Below are 21757 nucleotides of genomic sequence, written 5' to 3'. Positions count from 1 at the left end.
TGTTGAGCTTCTCATCCACCAGTACCCTCAAGTCCTTCTCAGCAGGGCTGCTTTCAATCCCTTCATCCCCATATGCCCTCTCCACTGACATCTCCTGCCTTGAAGGAGGCGGCAAGCCCCTTGCCATGTCTCAAGGACATTTTTCTCTGAATCGTAGATTCCTGGGATTGCCTTGTATGTTGAGCAACACTGCTGCTTTCAGGGGCTCACTTCCCCAGCTTCCACATTACGACATGGCTGCCCAAAGGGCCGCATGTGAGCAAACAGAGCATCCGCCCGCGCTGCCATGGCCAGGGGGAACCCGACCTTCCTGCGTATTTCTGCACAGCAAAGCAACCAGCTTTTCTCCTGAAGTTTCACTTCCCATTGGAGACCGACTGCAGAAGCACAAACACTGTCCCGGGCTGGTGCAGCATCAGCGGAGCCACAGGCAAAGCCCCCGGACGACGAGGCCATGGATGCGGAGGGAGAGGAGATGCCCATTCCCTGGCAGCCCCCCGTGCGAGCACGTACGCTGGGGACCGCCGCGGTGCTCACCTGTGCCTGGGATTTTGCCCGCACCTGGATTTTGACACCCCTTGCAAATATGATTTCCAGCCCCGGTGTTTGCTCTTTTAAAGGAGCGTATCTCAGGCCTGCAAGATGCCCAGTGAGTTTTTCTTCCCTTAACATGCATAGCACCCACTTGCCGCAGAGAAAACTGTAGGGACCTTCCCTTTGCAACTAATTCTAGCAGTTGAAGCGAAGGGCCTCTTGCTATCTAGGCAGGGCAGCAGCCCCGCTGCCTCCTTTCAGTAAGCCAAGGTTAAGACTGCATGTATAAAAAAGATAGCTCTCTAGTTAAAACGTTTCCAGATCTGCCCCCGTACCTCCAGCTGTCAGCACCGATGTCTCCCTTCCTCACTGCAGAGCACTGGACAAGGAACAGCTGGAATGGTTTCTGTCTCCTGCTGAGGAGCGCATCCACTGTCTAGGCTTTGCGGAAAAATATACTGATTTCTCAGAGGTCAGCTTTCATAACCAGGATTCCCACAAACCATGAGGAGAATTCAGCTCATGATATTTGGCATGAATATCACGCTCTGTTCCTCATGCTGCTACAATTTCCATTTCAAATAGCAGGAAACAAATTACCCTGTGGTATTTTTCGGGACAACCAATGGGAAGGAACATGGGACCAAAGCCTGTCGCAGGGCACAGGCCTTGACAAAGTTCCCGAGTGTAAAAGAAGAAATACTTCTTGGAGGTTACAAAGGTAATAAGTTAAATAGGAATATAAATTTGCACGGTCAGAAGAGCACCTTGCAAAGGCTGGAGCCTCATGCGGACATGGAACAAAAGAGCAAAGGAGTTTTGCTGGATGAATGGGCTGGCACAGCATGTTATTAATCTCTAAAGTTCACATTACTTATTACCAGGACGTGCAGTGAATCCCGGGGAGAATTAAGCTCAGAAAAGGAAACCCATTTATAATCAAACTGTAGTTTGGCCTTCGATTTGTACGTCTTCATTACTCTCTGCCCCCTTCCACCCCCCAAAAGTCCTTGCCTCAAATAGTTCAAAATACAAACACAAAACATTTTCGATAAGGCAGCTTTTATACATATATAAAAAAGGAAACTCTTTACCAATACTTCTCAAAAACTGGTAGAAAAATACAGTATCAAAACACAGCCTCCAGTATAAGAGTCGCAGTTACAGCTGCAGTTCCTACAACTTGAAATCCACGGCAAGCTGCTGCGGGAAGCGGTAGCACAGAGTGGTAACAAGGACAAGGGATGGTTACAGCAACCCGTCCTCCTGTCAAGTGCCCGAGCTACCCCGTCTGTGTGCACATGGGGCTGCTGCGGAGGCATTAAACCACCGTCATTCCTGGGTGACCGAGCAGCCCCCAGGCATCTGCAGAGGCTGCACCCAGGACTGGACCCAGCCCAGGGACATTACAGATCTCCCCCAGAGGAGCAAGAGCAGGAGCTGCTCTCCCTTCCCAGCACGGAGGTGCAAGCACGGAAGTCCCAAGCTCTTCTATAAAGCTTGCCTCCAGCCTTCTGCTCCAGGCTCTAACCTGTGTGTCCAAAGAGGCTTACCGGGTCACAGAAATCACTCTCCACTGTCAAAAGCCAACAAAAGCCGACTTCAGCTGAAGAAGTGACAAGCTTGTGATACAGCCACTCCAGCAGAGGGGATGGATTTCTCGCATGGAAAAGAGACGCCGGCTGGCTCTGTTAAGATGAGCACAGCCCCTCAGCAGCAGGAATGGGCAGCAAACCTGGGCCCAGGCAAAAAGCAGCTACAGGTTCTGCTGCTTCCCTGCCACCGCGGCGTTTCCCGGCCTCTCTGAGCGCCGTTCTCCCTCTGGCTACAGGAGGTCCCAAGTTCAAGCCAGAGCCCACCTTCCAACCGCAGGATCCCCAGCCCAGCTGCGGCACTTGCAGCGAGTTCACACGAGCACAGGCTTCTTTTCCTCATGTCTCCTGCAGGAGCTGGGCATTGAAAATGTTATTTATTAACAGCTCTGGGACTAAGGAGCAAGAAAGAAAACAAATCCATTTATAAATCAGCTAAAGAGAAAACTTGTGACTCTAATAGTCTCCTTTGTAATTCCTTAAGTGTGGCCTGGCATCGCTGCTTCTGATGCTGAATCAGCTGAACAGCCCCACTTGTGCAGTAAATAGCCTGATAAGGGCAGAATAGCCCTGAAGAAGAAAGCTCTAACTTATGCTGCGGCCAGATTTTTCTTGGCTTCTGCTAGGATTTGGGAAGAGTGATAGTGGTGAACTTTCTCACCACTAAATACCAAACAGTGACTCACATTAGCATCCACCTCTACAATCCAGGACATATGTTTTCCTCTGGGAGAAGGTAGAAACAGGATAAAGAGAAAACTCATGCAAGAGCTGTCTCAAACAATACCAGTCGGTGCTAGCTGACCTCTCAGGCAGGACCATACCAATCCTGAATACTTTGCCAGACTTTTTCCTTTGATAACATTTCTCAAGGGGGGAAGGAGAACAAAAATAACAAAACGCTGTTCTGTTTAACAGTTACCCATAGCAGAGAAAAGCTGAGCTAAAGTTTCCAACAATTATCAGTACAAAATCCTAAAATAGACACGCAATGTACCGTTTTTTAATTTAAAACTGGCTGGGATAGGAGCTCTATCATGTGGACTGAAAGCCATATAAGAGCACAAGGCAACATATCAAGATGACAAGACATGTTAGAACAGCAGCATTAAAATGCTCAGTGTAGCACTGATAAGGACGAAGGAGCAAAGGCCTCACGCAGAAGTGGCAAACTGCACTGTAATTCATTGGGAGGAACTGCACATCCAGGGAGGATAGATAAATAATGTCCAGGGTATCTATGGAAACCACCATCCTACACAGGAAACAATAAAACTTGGAAAAAGACAAACATGAGAAAAATAACTGAAACTTCAGATACTCGTAAGGACAATAACGCTAATTGAAAGCAGGATTTGATCCCAAAGAGGTGGGGGCTCACTTAAAGAGATGTGGAGTATGGAAGTGAGGGCTTAGCAGGCTGAAGGAGAAATAGGAGCTGTACAGTAAATCTGCAGAGAGAAATCTGTGGGGCTGTCTCCTCAGAGCAGATGTGGCAGTCCTAGCTTTAAAATCCATTTATAAACTGGCTGGGCTCCCACATCCCTCTTGTTCAGATGACTCTCATCAGTGGGTCTCCTCCCGGGCCATGATCTGCTCACCCTTTACACAGACACACGGGAAGTCAACTTATTTTGGGTGGCAACGGCGAAGGCACAAGGCTGGTGAGTAGTTTCAGCTTTGCACTTTCCATCACTGAAGGCATCCAACAACTTTCCTAGCCCTCCTGTTTTGTTTTGTCCGATACTTTTGCCCAATAATTTTCACACAGCTCCTGCAGCTCGATTTGGACCCCATTACATTTTTGTACCGCTGATGATGCCAACGCAAAAACTTCTTAAACTCTGCTGAGCTTACCAGTTATAAACAAAGGTTTTGCGTCTTTTTCTCATTTAAGAATGGAGTAGCTTGTAACGTAGCTATGATACAGGAAATTAATGTAGCAACAGTGCAAGACCTTATGCAACAGGAAGGTAGTAAGTGTTTCATTGCACTCATTTTCTCACCCACACTCACTCCCCTCATACTCACAGGCACCGAGCTCGCCCAGGCGCTCCGGCAGGATCCTGTGTGAGGTGGGACCACGGGTGCCAGATGACAAGTCCTCATCGCATCTCTTGGGTTCCCCTTCAATGGCAAGCTATCAATTTTTGAGCAAGTCTTTTGCCATCTTTAGGAGCTAGCAGTTACTACAGCATGATTCCTTTGCCTTGAAACCTCTCTTACCTCGTCCCCCGAGAGCCCTAAGACAGGTGGCTGCTCAGTGCCTTTTTTTTCTCCTCATTTTGAGTGCCTTAGTTCCCACGGCCTGCCTTCCTGCTGGGAGAGGAGGAGAAGGAAGACTTGCACACGGGATGTGCTGCGACCTTGCTGTCATCCTTCTGTTATTGGAGCACAGTTTTTTCCCCAAGGAGTCATCTGCACAGGGGCTTTATCAGCACCCATGCCTTCTTCTGACAAGCCATCCGGGTGAGGCTTATCAGGGTGCAGGCTGACTGGCTTGTCACAAACACCACATTTGTCAGCGTTTACTCAGTTTTAGTGTGGTTGGTCACATCCTTGGTTATCAATACAGACCATTTCTTTTAACACTTGCTCTGTTGCTTCTTCTAGTCCTCTCTCTCTCTCTCTCACACACACACACACTTCCATCCGTATTTCCTTCAGGCCAATTGTAGTGTTTCTGCTTCTTCAGCTGCATGCCTGCCACGGGCACAGTGTTCATGGACCTTTGTTTCACGGGCTGTCACTGTGGCTGTGAAAAGGTTAGGTTAGGTGGCTTGGTTAGGTTACGGGGGACCCTAACAACGGCAAAGAAAGCAGATTTTAGGGCTGGTCTGGGGTCTGCTCCTGCATGCAGCTCTGCTGCTTGGATGCAGCCGGGTCTCCTGCAGAGAGCTCCAGGCACATCACACACGAGCGCAGCACCAGCGGCCGTCTGCTGGCAATGAGCGGATGCTGATGTCCCAGAGAGGAACAATGCAGCCTGTCCCTGGGTGTCACTACCAGACTCACCACGAGGGACTTTAAACAGTTTACACCCAAGATCTCTGTGACAATGTTAGAGCTGGAGCTGTTTTCAGCCTGTCACGTGCTGAGCAGCTCCCTGTCACAGCAGGGGCTGAGACCATTGTCACCAGTGTAGTGCAGACCTGGTAGCATTCGTACACCCAGGCTCGCAGGGCAAGGCTGGCATTAACCTCAGCTTCCCCCATGAAGCTCCTGGTGAGACAGGAGCGCTGCGATTATCCCACAGCAGAACCACAAGACGCACAAGGAGGCTTTTGTGCGCACGCATTTTCCCATGCTCATGTGGCAGCCTCCTCTCGGCACACAGACACCGAGCAAGGCCAGGACCGTCTCACCACTTCCCCGCTATTCCCAGGCTCCCCGCGACTCTGTGGCTTTCACAGCTGACTCCAGCTCCCAGCAGCGCTGTCTGCCCACAACATACGGGGAGCTCATACCAAACAGGTAATGCTGGAGCCAACCATCATACTTTTCTGTCTGTTGAACATCAGCCTTTCCCTAATAACAAATCGTAACGTTTATATTTGTCACAGTGCTTTCCCCCGCCATGTACTGCCAAGCAGTTTACAGAGGTCAGCACCATCAGCCCCGTTTCCCCAGGTGATGGAAAAGCACAAGACAGCAGCAAGTAGCCAGCCTGATGCTCTGTCCCCTGGACCACCTCATCCGCTTGCCTGGGAAGCTCTCAGGAACCAGGGCCCGCAGCACGTTCCCTCCCGCAGAGAGGCAGCGTTCCCAGGGTCCAAGGAAAAAGCAGCACGCTTTGGCTACAACTACTCTTAAATGCATCTTTCGTCATTTTGTTATGTTTTCTCATGTTCTGCCAGACTCATAGCAACTTGGAGATTATTGGTCTAGTAAAGTACACACGCAACTCATACTACAAGATCCATCTAGTTCTGCTACCACTTTAAAAATGTGGGAAAAATGGAAAATGTCATTTAGGTTAGGAGAAACATGCTGGAAAAGAGGAACAGAGGCAGCGGAGCTCCGTAGCAGGAAAGAAGGCATTCCTTGTGTTTCCTCCCCGCAGTCTGACTTCAGGGGTGGAGGTAGGAGAAACCAGTAAAGTAAGAGTTTCCTACTTTTTATGAAGGAGCTAGGAATTACCTAACAGCAGTCCTGCTGTGTTATATATAATCTCTATGAAATGCCAGTAAACATAAAGACTAACTGCTACACCACACAAAAAAAATTGAGAGATGCGATTTAGAGTAGATTACAATGTAAATTTACGCTTGCAGTCTCCCCAGAAGTAAATGGGCAGAAGAGGCTCTCTGAGATCCCTATTTAGAGAAAGGCATCTATTCCCAGCAAGGCTTATAGGATGCAGTTAGCATTCTCAGAGACACCAAGTGGCCGCAACACTAGAAGGTCCTTAAATTGGTAGAGAAATTACTAGTCTCTGGAGCTGAGACACGCTTTGTAACCTAAAAAGCAACTGCAAAATTACTGTCTTTAACAAGGAGTTCATAGCATGGGGCCAGCTTCTGTTGTAAACCACTATTTTTAAGATGAAGTGCAAAGGTTTAGCTTCCCGGTTGGCTTAACTCTGTTTGCTCTGCCACAAAAAGGGACTATCCTAACTCTGTCTCTCTGTCTCTTGCCATAGTTCTACCTTGAGCTTGTACAAATGCAGATTCCTTTTCTAATTTTTATATATATATATATTTCTTCTTCTTCTTCTTCTTTTTTTTTTTTAACCGGGCTACATTTGATGGGTTAAGTTCTCTGGTCGGGCTGACACAGTCACGAGTGCAGTGTGGGAAAGGACTGACTGTCCTTTTCACCAGGCAGGGCAGATGTAGCTCAACCCGGCTTCATGTGTTAAAACCACTTGCTAAATTAAACTTGCGACTGATTCATTTCAAAATTAGGTCTTAATTGTCTCTGGCTAATGACAGAATAAATCCTAAACAACACTGCTGGAACATTCTTTTCTTCTTTTCTTTATGGCTTTCATGCTTTTTGTCACAACAGTATTTCTAGGTCTTGTAAACAAGAACCTGACCGCTAGATTTACCAGAATAAAGTTCTTTTCAGCTTCAGCTGGTATTGCGTTTACTGCAGTTCGCAGACAAAGCTGACAAACAGCAAGCTTCCTATACTATTTCAGGAAAGCAAGACTAAAATCTATAGAAGCTGTAGATCAACTTACTGGGCACACTCAATACAAGGCAAAATTGCAGATTTCCAGTGTGTTCCCCACAAAGCAGCTGGAGCCGGCAGCTACAGGCTGGCCAAGAGCAGATGTGCTCCCTGGCAAGAGCTGGCCATTCTGGCAAGGAGCAGGTAGGAGGAAGGGACAGTTTTCAGCAGAGGAACACATCCAGCTCCATTACCTGTCCCCACCACCAAGCCCATGCTCCGTATAGGAGCTCCATCTTCTGCATGCCTGCTCCCTGGGCTTTGCCATCCACCAGGGATGCTCTCCTCCCATCGGCTGTGCTGCAGGGTCTCCAAATTCCCTCCACCCCTCACTTTTGGGAGAAATCTTCCCCCTTCTCGCAACAGCCCGGGCAGGAAGGTACAGAGTCTGGTGCCTCCCCTGCCCCCAGCTGCAGTGTCACCATTAGTGAACGTTAGAAACCACAGCAGCTGTAGTGGCAGTTCCTGCCGCTCCACCGCTGTCTCAAGAGCCCGCCGAGCCCAGTGCAAAAGCGCTGAGAGCTGACTGAGGGGTTGAAGTGGTTTCTGCGTCCTGAGCTGCTGATTCACCTTTTCAGGCAGCTCAAAGGCCAGTTCCAGTTTGAGCTTTGGCTGAGAGATTGCAGATAGTTAATGAAAAAAAAACCCAAACAAGCTAATTCTCATTCCCTTGTAAAAATAGGTCTGTTTTCTTTTTATCCTCCTCCCCAGGAACAATCTGGCATTCACCATCCTATACGATCAGGGCAAGCATTCTCAGGAGGACGAGAAACAGAGGGGAGAATACAAACCGAACTAGGAGCCTTTGACTTCTACTTATGCAAAATGGAAACGCTCGCTCAGAGGTGCGAGTGCCAGCCTGTAAACCATCCAGCCACCCTGTACGGGTTACTTCTTGGGCAGAAGAGACGTCGCGTACAGCTGGATGAAGGTCACAAGCGAGCATGGGACAGTGCGGGTCAGACTGATGGGCACGTGTCTCCTCATACCAGAAGATTAATCACTGCCTACAAAGGATGTTGACATTACAAGGGGAATTTGAAAGGCAGTGTGAAGGCAGAGAGTGAAGCGGCTCTGCAGATCCTCACGGGAAGCTCTTCCCAAGCTGGAAGGGAACAGTGAAGAGCCCAAAAGGGTTCAGAGAAGAACTGCACCAGGCAGAGCTGTAGCATTGCTGGTGGTGGCTGAGCACTGACAGAGTAGTGACAGCAGTGACTGCTACACTGCCTACACCGCCCTTGAACGAGAACAGCCAGCGCTGCACAAGGGACAGAGGGACGAGGAGCCCAAAGAGCAGGCTGGGAAACAGATCTTTCCAGCCGCATTTGGGGGGAGCAAACGCACGAGAGGACGTGAGCAGATGAATTTGTTCAGTGTGCACTTAGCCGACTCTGTTCCCTCCCATCTGGTCTCTCACACTTTTTCCCTTAACTCATTTCTTCATTTGTACTGCTAATGCAGCACTGTTTCAGAGCACAGGGCTGTTTTTGTGTCTTTCCTTGCCTTACAGTGAAGCCCTCCCCAATAACTTTAATCCGAGTGACTTTTACCCTCCCTCCTTCTGTTCTCTCACTTGGGCTGGTGTTGGCTTTCAAGCCAGACAAGCTGAAAGTTACTGCAAAAAAAAAAGAACAAGGCTGGGGACAAGGACAGGCGCCTTTTCTCTTCTCTTTCAGCAGCACAGATTTATGTGAAATTACACCGGCTGTAGCAGCACACCCTTAGGCTCTGCTGCTCTCCATGCAAGCATACTGGCAGCAGCTCTGTGGCTAAGAAATGCTGATGGAAGCACCTGCGATAGATAAAACTCCAGCTCTCCTCAGGGAAGGGAAGTTTCCACTGAGCTGAGAGATGAAGCCACTTCTCACATCTAGCTGACAATACCATAAGAAAACACAATTTAAGAAATGGTCCCACCTAACTCCTCTTTCAGAAAACCAACAGGGGTGCTTCTCTTGTGAAGATGATCTGGAATTTTACAAGTTTAAGTTTGATCGGTCTCAAGCAATCCTAATCCCTTATGGGTTGACTCTCCAAAGTCACCTCAGTATCATTCACGTCACCCCAAAGTTCAGCCTAAACACTTCTGTCAGTAACCACATCCTAGCCACCCTGAACAGATCATTTCCAAGCTGAGGACCTGGTTCTTATCTCGCATTTCAAACCAGATCCAGCTCCGTGGAACACTGTCACTGAACACTGGGCTAATAAGAAGGTACAAAATACCCAGCCCGGGGGTGGTTAACCCCGCAATCGGGTTTGCTAGTTGCTCCCAACTCCACAGGTGCTAAAGGTGCAAAGACGTCTTAGGAAAAGAAGAAGTGTGACCAAGCTTGATATTTTTGCACCATACTAAGCCAGTTATACAACTTAGGAAAGGCCGAAAGGATTAGCCATTATTACAGCTTCTGTAACCCTTCCCCTTTTCAGGTGTCCAGCCTCTTACGTTCATTCTTTCTCCTTGAAAAATTCCTTGAGGGTTTTATATGTATTTCTGGTAATTACAAGTCAAGAAGCACACACAGGTTGCAGTGGTCACAACAGGGTTGACTAGAAGACAACTTTCTCCCAAACAAAAAAAAGTTTGCTTTATAAAGCAAACAAACTATGAGTTACGGTTGTCACATACATACACACACGCACACCTCTCTGCATATTTTTTCTGGACATTTTTCTAGCCTATTCAGGATTTGAATGTCCAATTTTCCTCCCGAAGCTGCATTAGCTGTGCTTTTACAAGCTTGGCTTGAAGCCTATTATTTGCTCTTTATGTTTCCAACCACTCTTGGCTTCCTTAGACTTTTTCCTCTGACTTAATTGGTATTTGTACTGGTCCTCCTAGCGCTGACAAACTCCATCTGTAAATCAGCAATGATTTTATACTTTTTAGATCATTATTGAAACTGCCTAATGCCATCAGGCCTCTTCCAGAATACCTCTGAAAACACAGCTGTTTAATGATTATTTCCTTTGATAACTATTTTTGAGGTCTGTTGTTATCCAGGTCTTAATCCATTAGTGGATGCCGGAGAGTCATAGGGAGGCTTCTGTAATCAGAACAACATCTGAAATGCATCTATTGCTGTGGAGAAGTTTAAACATGGGAGATATGAATATTTACTGTTTTCAACCACATTTGTCATCTCTGAAAAATAAAACAAGTGCAAATAATGAGCTGGAAAACAGATCAGATAAAGGACCTGTTGCCTTCCCAGTCCTACACTCGTAATCCACCCCGTGGCTATCAAGTACCAAACCGGGAGATTAGTTCTTCCAGTTCCCCTTTTGTGAGGTGGTTCCTAACCATCAGGGAAGTCAGGCTTTAGGAGTCCCTTAACTTACAGCCCATATTTATTCAATATTCACTCAATTTTTAAGAATAGTCGTCATCCCCCACCCTCCACCCGCCCCAAACTTTGATGAGCCTCCAGCCTCATTTGAAGAAATAAATCAAGAAGAGCACGTTAATAGTGATAACACGCATAAGACAAAATGCAGCCTGTTTTTTCCCAAATGAGAATCACGTCAGGCTTGTCTGACATCTGTTTTGTTAAGTCAGCTGACTGACTTTGTAAACAGAAAAAGCCTTCAAGAAAGCAAGGACACATGAAGAGGTCCGTCAGTACTTGAAATATTCACCCCTGCCCCTCCCTTATTAATGCATTCTCTAGCCGAGTTCCAAAACCATAAGGAACACATTCCTTGAAGTTCTTGCTGCAGACTCTTGCAGGTGGGACTATCTCCATTCTAGGATGCAGATTAATAAGCTCGCTTGAGGGGACCGCATGAACTCACAGGCTTGCTTCCATCTGGGATTTCCTTTTTGATGTATTTGTTGCCATTACCTGTTTAGGCAGTACTATCCATTTCTACAACAACATTGTTCTGAAAGCTACTTTGTTAAGTCTTATCCTCTACAAAAACAAAAGAATATGATCAAACTGGCTATTAAGGCTTGATTACTGGGGAGATCTATCCAGTAATTTAGATAGAACTGACGTCAAACTAAACTGCCAACAGTTCTCCAGGCTACCGACCATCATACTGCTGGGATATTGGGTCAACAAAAACATCCTTCCCATTGCCTGGGCTATCCCTAGTGTTCTTCTCTGGTTTGTTGAAAATTAACATTGTTGAGCATAGATCTTCTCACTAAGTATTTGGCACATTTAATTTCAAATTGTTATAAAACTTTTTTCACCAAAAAACCATAAATCTACAAAACGGGCTACTTCGTTATAATACTTCCATGAAATATTCCTTCATATCAGAATTTATTTTTCCCCCAAATGTTGAAAATTATTTAACCAGCACTTTTGTGGGGTTTTTTTTCTGCATCATCATTAAAATCTTACCCTCTCCACCTCCATAATGATTATGCAATTGCTAGATATGCATCATTTTGTTCCTAAGGCACACAGAATGTCTCCTTTGAATTGTGCTTGGTCCTGCTAACTTTAGACTTTCTCCTGACATCTTTACCATCTCTAAATAATCTTCTGCAACTCACAGCCTGCATTTTCTATCAGATGTTCTCCATTTCCTCTTTCTCCATTTCCTTTCCATTTATTTGTGTTAACTTCTATTTGTCGCCTTCACCGCCTGAATGAACTAGCCCGTCATCCTCATTCTTGCTTTTGGAGCGCTGGTCAGTATGTATTCTTTAAATTTGCAATCTTCATTCACATTCCCTTTTTTTTTTTTTCCCCAATTAGATTTTGCTTTATTACCCTTCTATACTGGAACAATCACTGGTCTGAAGAGAGCAGTCGTCTGACAGCTGTGATTAATTTGTCATGTATATAGAGCTCCAAACCAGAGTTATTACCTCTTGTTCAGTTCACTATATTTTATGTTAAAATTGATATGTTTTAGAAGGTTTACTGCTTTTTACTGCTGTCTGCATGAGATCAGTATCATGCTTTCCCTAGACTGAAGCCCCCCCTCCATCTTTTTCAGACTTCCACACTTTCTGCCCAAGAAGGTGTTTGTACTGATAGCTGATACAATCTGTTGCTCTGTAGCACCCCAAGCAGAATTTCTTCCTTGGCTGTGTTAGCATATTAATCCAAATTTCAAGGTAGAGACAGTATCAATATTCAAAATACTGGCTTCTTAAAACTGAAGAGTCGCATTTCAAACCTGTTTGTTACAGCCCCTGTGGGCAAGACTCCCGGGACACTGCAACACTCCCTAATAATTCCTTTCTGATGAAAGGACGTGCCCTCTGTGTGCATTCGTGCCTCATCTCAAGGTGGAGACTTTCCCAGCAGCTGAGAGATGCTGCCCGTCCTGGACTCCCCCGTGTTGAAACTATTGATTGCTGCCTCTGGAAGACATACTGCGAGAGGCGTTTTCAAAAACACTGCCTCGTGTTTTCTTCTCCCACACACACGAAATGTGGTTTCTTGCTATTCATTGCACCAATTTTCATTAGGCACTTGCAAGACGACTTGCATTTTCCGCAGGTCAGCCCGTTCTGGCACCACCACCACCTCTTCTGCAATCAGCTCGAGCGCTAACTGTCTGTTTTCTTCAGTTTCCTTCTGTCTTTTTAAAATCCCACTTTCTAAAAGAAGACTCATTTGGTCCTATTTGCTAAATCAGTTCTCATCATCTAAGTTTCTTCCCTGTGATTCCACACCTCACTAGAAAAGCATCTCTGTTCATGCATTACATTTCATTTTTGGAATGAAACTTTTTAAAGACTGGTTTCAAAGCTATTCTTATCTCCCTCCTCAGCAGAGGCAAATTATTTCTAAATTTCCAGCTTCACACATGACTGCATAAACTAATGAGCTAACCTTCTCCTTCTGCCAGTCTTCGCTTTCAATTTTGATGTACGTCAGACTGAGAAAATGCTTATTCCACTCAAATGCCATTTGTTACATTCTATGAAGTTAAAAACATGGAGAGGTGTAGCTTACCATTTTATTTATTCCAAGAAAAAAAAAAAGAATCACATTTTGATTCCCTGTTGTCATAATAATGATAAATGAGACACTTCCACCTGATCCTGAACGAGAAAAAAATCAAAGTAGTGGGAAAATAGTGGGAATTCCTAAGCTGCTCAGTCAATTTAATGGCTAAGTTTCTGCCCAGGTCTTTTTCCAGTTTACTGCTTCTTGCCTATTTGTCCAAGTTCCTGCTTTGTGTTTTAGAGCCCCGCACACTGTCAGCCGTAGAGAAAACGGACCGTATTGCAGAAGTTGCTGTGAACAGCGGGTAAGACACACAGATAGACAAAAGCTGATACTAAACTAGGAAATGTTTCTGCCAAACGTTGAGGATGACTAGTGCTGCTACGTGCACCGCACGCCAGCTGATTATAAAAGGCAAACCCTGGTACAAGACATATCTCGTAGGAGAACTGCTGTGCAATAAGCATCTCCAGCCCACGCCGAGTCCCTCCCCCGGTCCCTCGGACCGCAGTGAAGGGGAGCGGGCTCGCCGGCTGCCAAGGGGGAATCCCCCTTTCCCTTGGGATCTCCCGGGCCAGGTCTGGCCCCGAGCCCCCCGTTACCCACCACAGCAATTCTCCCAACCCCACAGCTATCGCTTCCCACCGCCGTTTCCTAATAGCCAGCACTCCCAACGAGTTTGGGAGGTTGTTTTTTGGTGTGTCCCGTCCGCCCCCCACCGCCTCTTCGTCCTTTGAGTGCGGTTCACGGGCTCCGGGGAAGCTCGGCACCGGCCCCGGGGGCTGGAGCCGGGGACTCACCGCCGGCTCTTCCCCTGCCCGGCCAGGGAAGGGAATCCCTCGCACTGACGCGGCCAAACTTCTGGCAGAGGCTGGCGCGGAACCTCCTCTCGCCCCCGCGCCGCCCCCGCACCGCCCGGGGACCCGCCGGCCCGCCGCCCCCTCTCCTCCCGGCCACCCCAGCCACAAGTTGACATTGTCCCTTCGGAAACGGGCCAGGGGTCCAAAGGCTTGAAAGCTGATGTCCGCCCGCGGGGAGGGGGGAGGACTGCGGCAAGGCTGCGCCCACCCCAGGCGAGCCCCCGCCGCCGAGCCGTCGCCCACCGCCGGCAGCGCTCCGCGGGCGCGGAGGGAGGGACGCGCCCGCCCGGGGATGCCGCAGCCGGCAACATCTGAAGGAGCTCCTCATGAATTGGGGATGCCGTCAGCCCGGGGGTGCCCCGCCGAGCCCTGCCTTCCCCCCCGTACCCCACCCCCGACCCTGCCCCAACCCCCAGCCCCCTCGCCGGGGGTCCCGGCCGCTTTTGGTGACCGGCCGTTCGCTTCTCTCCTCACCCTTTGGCTCGTCCATCAGTGCCGGTGCTCGCTCCCTCCTCCTTCTTCTCTCTCTCCCCCTCTTCCTTTCTCAGCCTCTGCCGGCTCCGAGCCGCCTTAGTGAGAGGTGCTCATGAAAATGGGCGCTTTAGTGGTCCATGGCTGTGGGAGGGGTTAGTTTAACTCTACATGACTCAATCCATCTAACTTGCAGGCTGACCTCCTGCTTTCCTCTAAGCACAGATTACCTCACGCTTGCCGGTTACCAGCGCCTTGGGGTCCTCCACCGGGTCGCAGGGTCCCGCACGGCCGGGGGTGGGGGGGACCCGGGGGGCTACCCCAGGGAAGGACCACTGCTGGGGCCGTGGAGTGAAGCAGGGTTACATCGCTGGCTCCGCGGGGGAGATGTCATTTTGGCTGCAGAGAGAAAGTGTTTTGTTAGGTTTTTGGGTTGTTATTGTTTGTTATTATTATTATTTTAGGTTGCATAAGACTGAGCAGATACTCTTTGCACCACTGAGGTACACAAAGAGAAGAACTGTCCTGAGAAAAGATGACCTTCTTTGTTTCCAGATATGAGGCCCAGCCCACAAAAGAAACCCCAAACCATGAAAGGAGATAAATTTGCAGTAACTGCTGACAAGTCACCTCCTGCACCTGCCTGCCCCATGAAAGAGCTCGCACCTCTGGCTGCGTCTCTTGGGGAACTTCTGGAAAGAGCCAATTTTTGGCTACTTACCAGGAAGGTCTGAAGGGATACCCCCACCTCCCACCTTTTATCCCTGCTGAGCCCCTGCACACCTCCCAGGTTGACTCCACGCAAATAAGAAATACAGGACAGCAGTGGAGGAGTCTCAGCAACTTTTCTGTATAGCCTCTAACATTTCCAGGCACCATGCATCCCCCATGCTCCCGCCTACGGATCTGTCAGCCTCCCACTCCAAAGGAAGTTGGCTCTTTCACTTCCTTCTCAGAGTGGTGGCCACCAGCTTCCCAGCCCCTGGGGCTCTTCCCCCTCCCCATGAGCCTTTCCCACTGGTCACCCAGAGGATGAAGTCACTGGAACACAGGCCACCACCACCTACATCCAGCTTCCATGCTCTGCCTGTGCCAAAGCCCAGTCTTCTTTCAGAGGCATCACTTTTACCAGTTCACCCTCCTGCTCCTGGGGCTTCTCTCTGCAGCCAGACAAGGGGACACGCTGCCCTGCAGCTGGACACCATCCAGCTCTGTGCCCACCACCAGCTTCCAAAGATCTTGCCCTGAGGGGAGGCAGGAAGAGCAGGGTCCTGCAGGCTGGTGGTAGGACCTGAAGAACCACATCTGGACATGGATTTCAAATCCCTTTCATTACTGCAGCCCCATCACGAAGACCAGTTCTTTCTCTTCCACAAACACTGACCTAGCCTGTATTACTGCAATCTGGTAAGACAGCGCTCCTGTTTATAATCTTACTGGGAACGGGAAAATAGGGATCTACAAAATAAAACAATCTACCTAATTAAGGCTTTAGTGAGTTAAATTCTTTCTGAATTATTGTCAGCTTTGGTTCAAACACTGGTAAGTGTTTGTCATCTTACTCAGAAAAATTGGCCTGGGCAGCCCAAGTAAGGGCGAACTGACCTTACCTCCAGTGACAACAGGCCAACATTTTTAAAGAGTTTAGCATAGCAGAAGTAATTGTGTTGGTCACCCAGACACCAGTTCTTGTGAAAATAAGAGTGCAGTTGATAAATACAACTTTGAAAGTGTTGAATGTAATAAATAGCAACTGTACAGATTTATAATTAAGAAATGCTATTGACTTTTTTTTTCTTTTTTAAACAAGATTGACTCATAAAAGTACCAGCACTTGTGTACCAGTCACACACTGACTTCTTCAAAGAATACCTGCTGATAGAGTGTCATCACAGGAAATAAAACAGTTATATAAAAAAATGCCACCCCTTAAATGAATTAAATCCCACTGAAAGGTAGTTTTTAAAAACATACAGTTGGAATTTAGGACTGATTTTCAGATGGCTGTGTTTAGACCCACTGTCTCAACAGCTAGAAACTCAAGAAGATCAGTCAGATGAATGTATCAAAGAGCTCACCCAAGGCTGAGGAGTCCAAATTTAACAAGTGGAAGATATATACAGCGCCCCCCCGCCAAGACCAATAGAAGACCAATAGACATGACTCCAAGCCACATCTACTACCTCTTATGGGTGCTCAAATTGACCTACTTCATATCCTTTAAAATCATACATGTAACAAAATCTACCATAAGCCCTTTTATACAAGTTAGCCAGTGACAGGGTTGTTTTTTTTTGTCTGAGGAAGTTCAGCTTCAGACTGAGACAGATGAAGCCTTTATGGAGAAGGACAGGCCTTCATCAGTCGGTGACCGTGAAACACGCAGCGGCGTTCTCACACGAGAGGAAGTTGTCACCTGGAGCGTAAGAGCCCCGTGGGGAAGAGCTGCTGTGAACTGTGACAGACAGTTGTGGTTTTCTACACCTAAAAACATCCAGGTCCTTCACAGAGCTGCGGGAAAGAGGTTTTTGAGTTGAAGATTATCTACTTTTAAGTGATGGACTGATAAACACGTGTGTAGTACTCACAGCTACAGGAGCAGAGAACAACGTTGCACGCTATTTCGCAGCCGCTCAGTTTAGATGTAAGAGAAAGTGATGAGACAAACCTTCCCCCTTTGGCTGTGACAGAAGAGGGGAAGGGTGGACTTTGTCGCCTGCCTCATGTGACATGAGATGCAGACTTCCTCTTCCACAGAGGGTCAGATCCAGATTTGCAGATCCGGAGCAGTTTGGTTCTGCCTGCTGGTCCTTCTGCCTTGGGGCAAACCTCTCACTCCAATCCACAAACCAGCAAAAGGCAACAGCAGCTTCTGTGTTGCAGTCATTTCCATAAGAAAACAAAACGAGGGGAAAAAAAAAAAAAAAAGGCAGTCCCGGAGGCAGACATTTGTACTCAGATAAGGCTCCAGACAGTGAGAGGAGGAAGCTTGAAAACACAGAAATAAAAAAAGAGGAAACCAGAGAGCTCAGGATGTAGTTTCCACACATCTTGAGCTGGGGGTAAGAATAGCAAAACAACAGAGGAGTGCCACTCTCCTACTCCTAGGACAAAAACAAGCATCCTGTGCAACTTTGAAGGAACAAAATATATCTTAAAAAAATCCATCTTCTTCCTAGCCATAGTAAGAGCTTAATCTCAGTCATCTTGTTCCTTTAAGTTTACACAAGTTGTGTGTGTGTGTTTGCATGTGTCTAAAACCGTGAAACTTTATAGACATCTAGAATTTGCTGTTTTGCAGATGAATGCCTTTGGGACTGGGAAAAGGAGCAAGAGTGAGCAAGCACTGGCACACGTTAGCTCCATTTCCAAACAGGAGACGGAAGGAACCAAGGCGATAACGCTGGAATCCAGGGCCAGAACCTTTGGGCTTTGGGATGAGGGAAGGAAACGGCCATAGAAAAGAGAGTCAGGGGGCCTGGGAACAAACCTACAGGCATTAGAAACACGAGTAGCTTGTTTCGACAGGAAGAATTGGTATGAAAACATCTGAAATATTTTAAAAAGAAACAGGCCATCCCATCACCGATCTGAAGAACAAAATCAAAGTCATCCGTGTCTGTGTTTGCTTAGGGGCATGGCCTGGTGGGATGTATTTAGATGATGGCAGATCACTCTCTGTATGTTTAAGCAACAGAGTGGAGTGGCAGCTTCAAAAAACTTTGTGTGTAAACATTGGCCTTAGCAGAGGCAGGCTGAATATTCCTCAGGCTTTCCTAGACATTTTAGTCCCAGTGCGCTGGTTCATGTCACCACCTACCCGCCGGCAGCCCTCGGAAGGGGAGCAGCAGGTACCCAGCCCTCCATCCCCAGCATCTCTGCAGCAGACGATAAACAGTGAAGGTCTCCAGAAAGACAGTGGACACGTTAAATGGGACCAGAGGGAGCAGAATTCCCTACAAAGAGAGGCTGATCCAAGTGATTAGGATAGCTTCCTTCTGGAAAGGAAGGCAGAGAAGAGGGGCCAGGCATTAGAAAAAGGCAAATAACCAAAAGCACTAATGGTGCCAAGATTTTATTATTTTTTTTTTAACAGCTCCTGGCACCTTGGCCCTCTCATCCCACATTGCCATCACCTCAGACTTGACAGCTTTCACAACACAGTAGGCCAAGTCCTCCCCACACCTCCAGGATCCTCTGCAATAGCTGAAGTTCAAATGCTTAATTTAGACACCCAAAACACTTCCTTTACGAAAAGGAAGCCTCTTGGATGACTCCTGAAGAAGCAGACAAAAAAGCAACAAGCTATACAATATTTTTCTGTGTGCACTGAGCATTATTTTTAAAGATTGCAATTTGCTGACAGAGGAAAAATTACTTTTGGTATTTAGGTAAAAAGAAGAGATGATCTTCAGCTTCATTTTGCTGCAAACAAGTATTGCTCCTTAGCCTTAAACTTATGCATTATTGATAAAAATTACTGAAGTTTCTTTCCTTCATCTTAGTTCCTTGTCTTCGTTTAAATATTTGTAACCCTTTTCTCAGAGGATGCCACTATGCTGTCTTTATACTGATATTCACAGATCTCGTCACCCCAGACCTGTGTATAATCTCTAAGATAACACCTTTTTTTTTTTACTGCATTTCTTCTCCACCTTTTTTTAGTCATCAGTAAAAATGTCTGTATCCTCTATTGTTCAGCCCCAGTACAAGTCCCTTTCATTTCTTTGCTGCTTCTTGCATCAGACCGTGTCTATATTGCTGGTTCCTCTTCCATTGTGACATAATTTCCTCACAGATCCTGATGCTATTTTGCTTTGAAGCAAAATAGAGAAAAACCATGTAGAGAAAACCATGTAGCTTGTCTGTTACTCGGCCACTACCCTGTCATCATCTCTGCCAGCTGTTTTCTTCTCCAGTCACAGCCAAGTTTCATAGTCCTTGCCCATCTCTGTTTATTATTTTTGTGATTATAGGGATCATAGTGCTTGGATGACCCATTTGCAGACCAACCTGTTAATTAGTCATTTAATGGTTTTGTGTGATCACTACAAAACTGATAACACAGAGGCAAGGAAGTTCATTGAAACTGGCAAGAAGAAGAAAAAAAAAAGAGTTCCTGTTTTTATTTGTAGAGGTGAATCAGTTTTCTAGCTAATTTGTTAGGTTTGTTCCTCTGAACACCCACAGCTCTTGGAGATAAATTGTATTTTTACAAAATAAATTAATCAAAGTTAACAACCTTATTGTTAAAAATCCACAAAGCTTCAGCAAAACATGCAAACAAGTTCCCACGCTCAGCCTCAGAATAACAGACGCAACATGAATGATGGGCACTGAAATGTCACTAGAAAGGAGCCGTACCACAGGCCCAGCCTCTAACACCTTAAAATGCCAACCTAGTTTACATATTTGTTAGCAAATTTTCTATTAGGTGTAACTCCGTAACAGGATTTCAATACCATATTCTATAGGTTCAACATACTTTCAATGCTATTATCTTGTAATACCCTTAAAGATTCTATTACTATGTTTAATTATCTTTAAGAGATACATTAATATACTAAAAGTAAACCCAAATAGTCTTCATAAGCTCTACAAGTCAGTGTTAAAAAAAAAAAAAAGCATATCCTGAAACATTTCATATTGTTCGTTATCCAAGTACCTAGTTAATAAAACACCAGTGGCTCCTTCTGCTGAGGGTTATTTCATGCACCTGATACTTTACCCATGTCAGCTGTAAATATTCGAAACCAAACTCCAGAGGCTATTCAGTTTGTTTGGTAATATTAATGAAACCGTCACAATCCCGAAAATAGGCAACACCCTGCCCTGTAAGCCTGCTTCTCAGATCGTTAGTCACCATATTTATACAGCACATTGGTACTTCCCTGCTGGCAAAAAAAAAACCCTTTTTTTTTTTCCTTCCAAGCAACTGGGAATAGAGCTAGGCATAACTATCATTATTGGTTTGCGGCAAATACACTAGTGTTGGTGGTATTTCTGATTCCTTTGATCTTTTATTCTTATGGTTTGCATCTTTCAGTATCTCTCTATTGTTTTACCTGGCAGGAGCGGCAGACAGTCCCCTAATAATGGCTTACCAAAGCAAAATTCCCAACTTTCTGATGCTCCCGCAGAGCAGGCTACACAGGACAGAGCTCTCAGCAGCAGCCAATGGCCACCTTTGTCTCTTGCATCTCACTTTTCCTGTTAAGGGGCCACCAATTCCAACAAGCAAAGAAAGGAGCCCTGTAAAGTGAAATGGGCAAGGCTTACGAAAAGGGATTCTGCTAAAAGAATGAAAAAATAAAAATGAAGAAAAACACAGAAAAAAATAACCTCAAAGCCCTAAGAGGATATAACAAGAAAAAAAAATAATAGAATTATCAGAAAAGTCAGTAGTAAATACACCATGAATTGATAAAGGAAGACAGTGAGTACCAGTTGCCCTGTCTAACAAACAGAATTTCAAAATACTGCCCAGACTTAGTAAATTAGAGAAAGAAAATAAGAAAAATAAATTAGCAACATGCATACAGGCCTTGGATAACTGTTATCTTAACGCTGAAGAAAGGAGACAGTTTTATTACTAGCTCCTCTGTATGGATTTATGACCAAAATTAATTTTTGTCCTGTTAAATCTTAATTTATCATGCAACACATTGGTAGCTAAGACAAAAATAAATATACAATCACCCCAAAGCAGCCACTTTCAAAAAAGAACTGTACATATTTAGATCAGATTAAGTCACTCAATTTTAATATTTCTTCAAAAGGATAAAACTAGACAGAATGCGGGAAATATGCATAAAATGAAAAAGAATTACTTTAAAATAAATACTTTTTGCAATGTCTGAATTCAGCCTGACTACCCACTACCCACTCACCCTCTGTTAAGCGATTTGTTCTTTAATAAGTGAGCATCCGCAGAGGAAAAACGGTGGCAGCGCATAGACACATTGTCCATCAGATGTCACTCAGTCAATAGCAGGGGAGACGTTGACTGCATCCCTCCAGAGGGACTGTCTGAAGACAGTGGCAAAAAGGGAGATCTCTCAAAAATCCCAAGCATCTCTAATTTGCATATGTTTGTTACCCATAGCCATAAATATACCCACGATAATTCAGCCCACCTGCTTTGCTATCTTCTAGAAGCATAACATGTTCTCCCTTCCAACAGAGCTACAGAAGGTAGGCT

At 46.1% G+C, this 21757-nt stretch overlaps 1 protein-coding gene across 9 annotated transcripts in view; it reads right to left on the bottom strand.

Moving 5' to 3' along the window:
* ENTPD1 (ectonucleoside triphosphate diphosphohydrolase 1) overlaps positions 1–14786 on the bottom strand; it is a 32518-nt gene extending 17732 nt beyond the window's left edge. Inside the window, exons 1-3 of one of the 9 annotated variants that reach the window (XM_054205929.1) lie at positions 4353–4559; positions 4158–4266; positions 2394–2483 (exon numbers count right to left, since the gene is read on the bottom strand). In XM_054205929.1, coding sequence (XP_054061904.1) covers positions 2394–2469 — 76 coding nt within the window. In that variant the 5' untranslated portion in view covers positions 2470–2483; positions 4158–4266; positions 4353–4559. Of the gene's footprint in view, positions 1–869; positions 889–2087; positions 2355–2393; positions 2484–4157; positions 4564–14559 lie in introns of those variants that run through there. The other 8 variants (XM_054205938.1, XM_054205928.1, XM_054205930.1 and 5 more) reach the window with 8 other exon arrangements.
* Between the last annotated feature and the right edge of the window lie 6971 nt (positions 14787–21757).

Source organism: Rissa tridactyla, chromosome 6, assembly GCF_028500815.1.
Source record: "Rissa tridactyla isolate bRisTri1 chromosome 6, bRisTri1.patW.cur.20221130, whole genome shotgun sequence".
NCBI classification, from domain to species: Eukaryota; Metazoa; Chordata; class Aves; order Charadriiformes; family Laridae; genus Rissa; species Rissa tridactyla.
This window is presented reverse-complemented; position numbering and strand designations above follow the sequence as displayed.